Source organism: Pyrus communis, chromosome 7, assembly GCF_963583255.1.
Source record: "Pyrus communis chromosome 7, drPyrComm1.1, whole genome shotgun sequence".
Lineage (NCBI taxonomy): Eukaryota > Viridiplantae > Streptophyta > Magnoliopsida > Rosales > Rosaceae > Pyrus > Pyrus communis.
In genome coordinates, this window is record NC_084809.1 from 10,941,362 (window position 1) to 10,945,801 (window position 4,440).

At 43.9% G+C, this 4,440-nt stretch overlaps 1 protein-coding gene across 1 annotated transcript; it reads left to right on the forward strand.

The window, feature by feature from the left end:
* The first annotated feature begins 404 nt into the window (after nt 1-404).
* LOC137739132 (pectinesterase 3-like) lies at nt 405-4,029 on the forward strand. Its single transcript, XM_068478631.1, has 2 exons — nt 405-1,631; nt 3,074-4,029. The coding sequence occupies exons 1-2, from the start codon at nt 557-559 to the stop codon at nt 3,754-3,756; spliced, it is 1,758 nt and encodes a 585-aa protein (XP_068334732.1). The 5' UTR covers nt 405-556; the 3' UTR covers nt 3,757-4,029.
* The last annotated feature ends 411 nt before the right edge of the window (nt 4,030-4,440 follow it).

Below are 4,440 nucleotides of genomic sequence, written 5' to 3' on the forward strand. Positions count from 1 at the left end.
ACAAACTCAAATACATCACGAGTCTTGAACAAGGATGTCCTGAATGACGTAAGGAGGGTTATCGAATCTAACCAAGGGAGAACTTACTTAGAGACCAAACCTAAGAGGAGGTGGGAGAGAAGATTTGTACCCAAAATGAAGTAAATTTTAAGAAAAGAACGATCAGAATAAATGGATCATAAGGGATCAGAATCATCTCCTGAGCAATAGGTGAGGATCCTCCTGATCAAGTTTATTGGGCCGTTAAACCAAGCTTATTGGGCCGTTAAAATAAGCTTGGTCAGAGGATCTTTACATTTTGCTTAGGAGAGGATTCTGATCCAATGTAAGTACTAGAAAAAGTAATTAAACTTGTTAAGCAAGAAGAAGCATCGTAGAAAGAGGAAATCCCACACTTGTCCAAAAGTGGCTCCAAATCTCACACCTTCAGTCGCGCAGACACACTCCCTTCACATTTCACACCCAAAGCCTGGAAACGAAACCAGCAAAGCAAATTATACAAACCCAGCAAACCAAAAGCAGAAAAGCAGAGAAGAAGAAAAAAGGAGTATCAGAAATGGACTCTGTCAAGTCCTTCAAGGGCTACGGCAAAGTCGACGAGCTCGAAGAGCAGGCCTTCAAACGCAAGACCCGGAAGCGTCTCATCATCCTCTCAGTCTCCACGGTGGTTCTGTTGGCGGTGATCATCGGCGTTGTCGCGGGAGTGATCATACACAAGCGGAACAACTCGTCGTCTTCTGTACCCAACTCGACCCCCGGCCCCGAATTGACTCCGGCGGCGTCGCTGAAGGCGGTTTGCGGCGTGACCCAGTACCCGAGTTCGTGTTTCTCGAGCATCTCCGCGCTCGAGACATCGAACAGCACCGATCCGGAAGTGATTTTCAAGCTCTCTCTGCAGGTCGCCATTCACGCCGCCGCGAAGCTTCCCGGGCTGCCGGCGAAAATCGGCCGGAACATCGCCGATGGCACCCACCTGGAGAAAGTTCTAGACGTCTGCGAGGGCCTGTTTGAAGACGTGGTTGACAGGCTCAACGACTCGCTGACCTCCATGGATGTGAATCAGGGCGACAAGCTTCTCTCCGCCGCCAAAATCAACGACATCAAGACGTGGTTGAGCACCACATTGACCGATCAGGAGACTTGTTTGGACTCTTTGGCGGATCTCAACTCGACCCTCGTTCAAGAATTCAAGGCGGCGATGCAGAATACAACTGAATTTTCGAGCAATAGTTTGGCGATTGTGGCGAAAATCCTGAGCCTTCTTACGAATCTGAACGTTCCGGTTCACCGGAGGCTGCTCGGGGTCGGAGGATCAGAGGTGGATTTTCCGGGTTGGGTTAGTCCGGGGGATAGGAGGCTGCTGCAGGACAACAATGCGACGGCGCAGATAGTGGTGGCGAAGGATGGGACGGGACATTTTAAGACGATTCAGGAGGCGGTGGATATGGTGCCAAAGAAGAGCAAGAACAGGATTCTGATTCATGTGAAGCAAGGGGTTTATTATGAGAATGTGTTGATGGATAAGAGCAAGTGGAATGTGATGATGTTCGGAGATGGGAAGACGGAGACGGTGGTTTCCGGCAACTTGAGCTTTGTGGACGGCACCCCCACCTTCTCCACCGCCACTTTTGGTACTAATTCTTAATCGCCACCACATTCAATTTAGTTAATCCTGTGTTAATTAGTTTCCTAATTTATTCTGTCATTGTTTTGGTTTGATTAATTTAATTCTTGTTTTGAGATTAAACAATCAATGTTCGGATTTAGGAGAAACACCTAGTGAGATAGATCATGTATTTGTTGTGTGATATTAATATTATGTTCGAAACACTAGTTGCAAATGTGGGCTAGTCCAATTGATAAGGGCCTGCCGGCTGCTTTTAGAAAACTAGCCAAATAGCCTCCAAGCCTCAAGGCATTCTAACATGGCTATTCCAATTGAAGGAAATTTCATATGGGAGTCACCCTTCTATCGAAGGGATTCATCGCCATCGTGGTCTCCTGGATCACTACACTTGGTCTTGTTCCAGAAGAGCACAATGACGTTGAATCCGTAATATAGAAGTCCTTCTCACTTATGTGAGGAATGTGAAACGTTGAGGTTGGAGCTAGGAAGGAGACCATAGACATTGAGACCAAGTTGCCTTTCTAAATTGATGACATTGATAAGGCTAAATTAGGAACCAGTCACATGGTTTATGCATCTTTGTGTTATCTATGATGTGCTAGTGCTACTCATTCAACTGTTGATATTGTTTTGTTCTTGTTTTTATGAAAAGAATCAAAAGATCAAAGCTTAGTTTTAATACTGTTAAGTTGGATTCAATATCTATCTGGGTGATGTGTGAGGACAGCAGATGCCCCCCACCATGTGCATGTCTGGTTTATGCTCAAATATATTGCTTGTTGTTCATGTGGTGGCCCCATTTGTTGCATATTTAATTTGCTATGCAAGTTAGCAACTTAGCACATGCCTGCTTGCCCTGAAATGCAAGTGTTGTCTGTCTATCCTGAATGACATCATGTGGTGGATCAGCTGACTTTTTCTCATTGATTGCCTGAAATTATGTTGTGTTGATGAACATGTGTGCATGTCATGAATTATGCAAGCTCCTGTTCTGAGAATTAGAAATTTTGGTAAATTTAACCGCTGAATATGCGAGTATGTGCTGAAGAATTCAAGGATGTTTAGCGGATGGATCCGAGCCACTTAAAGGCACTGCATATATTGTTGTATAGCAGAAGGACCCTAAACCCTAAAACATTAAACAATTGTTTGTAGTGGCCTGCACCAGTCATAAGAAAACACAACCCCTCCTATTGGTTTCTATGCAAGTATGCATTTTAAGATTATAGGAAGTGTCCCTAAAAATTGTCAAGCAATTAGGATGATTCCTTGTGTTCTTGCATTCACATTCTCTCATAAAATGTGTTGGGTTTTTATGTCTTCAGACTGAGAGACGTGATTGAGAATTCATGTTTTGATTCAAACTGTTATGTGCTTTAGCTTTCTGACTTATATATAAACTCAATGTGTTTGGATTCTTACTGTGAATACATATTGGATTGCCAGCCATCGCGGGAAAAGGCTTCATTGTGAAAGATATGGGATTCATCAACACTGCAGGAGCAATAAAGCACCAGGCAGTGGCATTCCGCTCTGGTTCGGACCTCTCTGTGTACTACAGATGCTCATTTGATGGCTTCCAGGACACCCTCTATGCGCATTCCAACCGACAATTCTATCGGGAATGTGACATTACCGGCACCATAGACTTCATTTTTGGCAATGCAGCTGTAGTTTTGCAGAACTGCAACATCCAGCCCAGGCAACCTATGGTGAACCAGTTCAACACCATCACAGCTCAAGGCAAAAAGGACCCGAATCAGAACACTGGCATTTCAATCCAAAAGTGCAGCTTGTCTGCGTTAGACAGTAATCTCACTGCTCAAACATATCTGGGTAGGCCTTGGAAGGATTACTCCACCACAGTCATCATGCAGTCTAAGATTGGATCATTCTTGAACCCATTGGGCTGGAAGGAATGGGTTACCAATGTTGACCCACCCAACACCATATTCTATGCAGAGTACCAAAACAGTGGGCCTGGATCAGGTGTGGATCAAAGGGTTAAGTGGGCCGGTTACAACCCTACGCTTACGGATGATGAGGCGGCCAAGTTCACGGTAACGTCATTGATCCAAGGCGGTGAGTGGTTGCCGGCGACTGATGTGGCATTTGAGACTACCTTGTGATCCAAGAAATCCAAGAGTTGCTGAAAATTCAATCGTTCAGAAATCAATCTCTAGATAGAATATGGTTTGGTATATTTTCTGTCTTTCACGTTCTATCATTATGGTTTGGTAGCCACACATATCTGTTACACTTTGTGTATGTCCTCTTCCTTTCTTGCCCTTCTCTACCACTCTCCCCTGGAAAGTCATGTAGTTACGTTCTCTTTTGATTGGTACACTTGAAAATACATGAAATATTCTGATCAAGATTTAGTTCAAATTAGTGTTGAAGAACTCTCTCTCTTCAATTTCCCGAAAATCAATTGTTTTCAATAAGAAAAACTCACAATTTTGAGTCCGAACGTCTATATATGGCACCAGACACGAGTGTGAGACTAAGATACAAAGGGTTAGGTATTGTAGCACAAGGGACACATGGGATGTGACCAAATACGAGTGGTGGGGCGTATTGCGTGTGTTATTCGACGATCACGTAGTCCGATCATCCTCACCAATGAGTTTCTCCAAGTGACGAGAATAAAACAGATTGGGGAAGTGAGAGAAGAGGATGGGTTGGTGGAGATAGAACGTGGGATGATAATACTTCTTTATCAAACGTTTAATGCGTTTATTTTACTTACGAGGCACTGATTATAAGTTGTAGGGTATTTTCTTTTTCTTGGTGAATAAGTTTGTATATGTAAT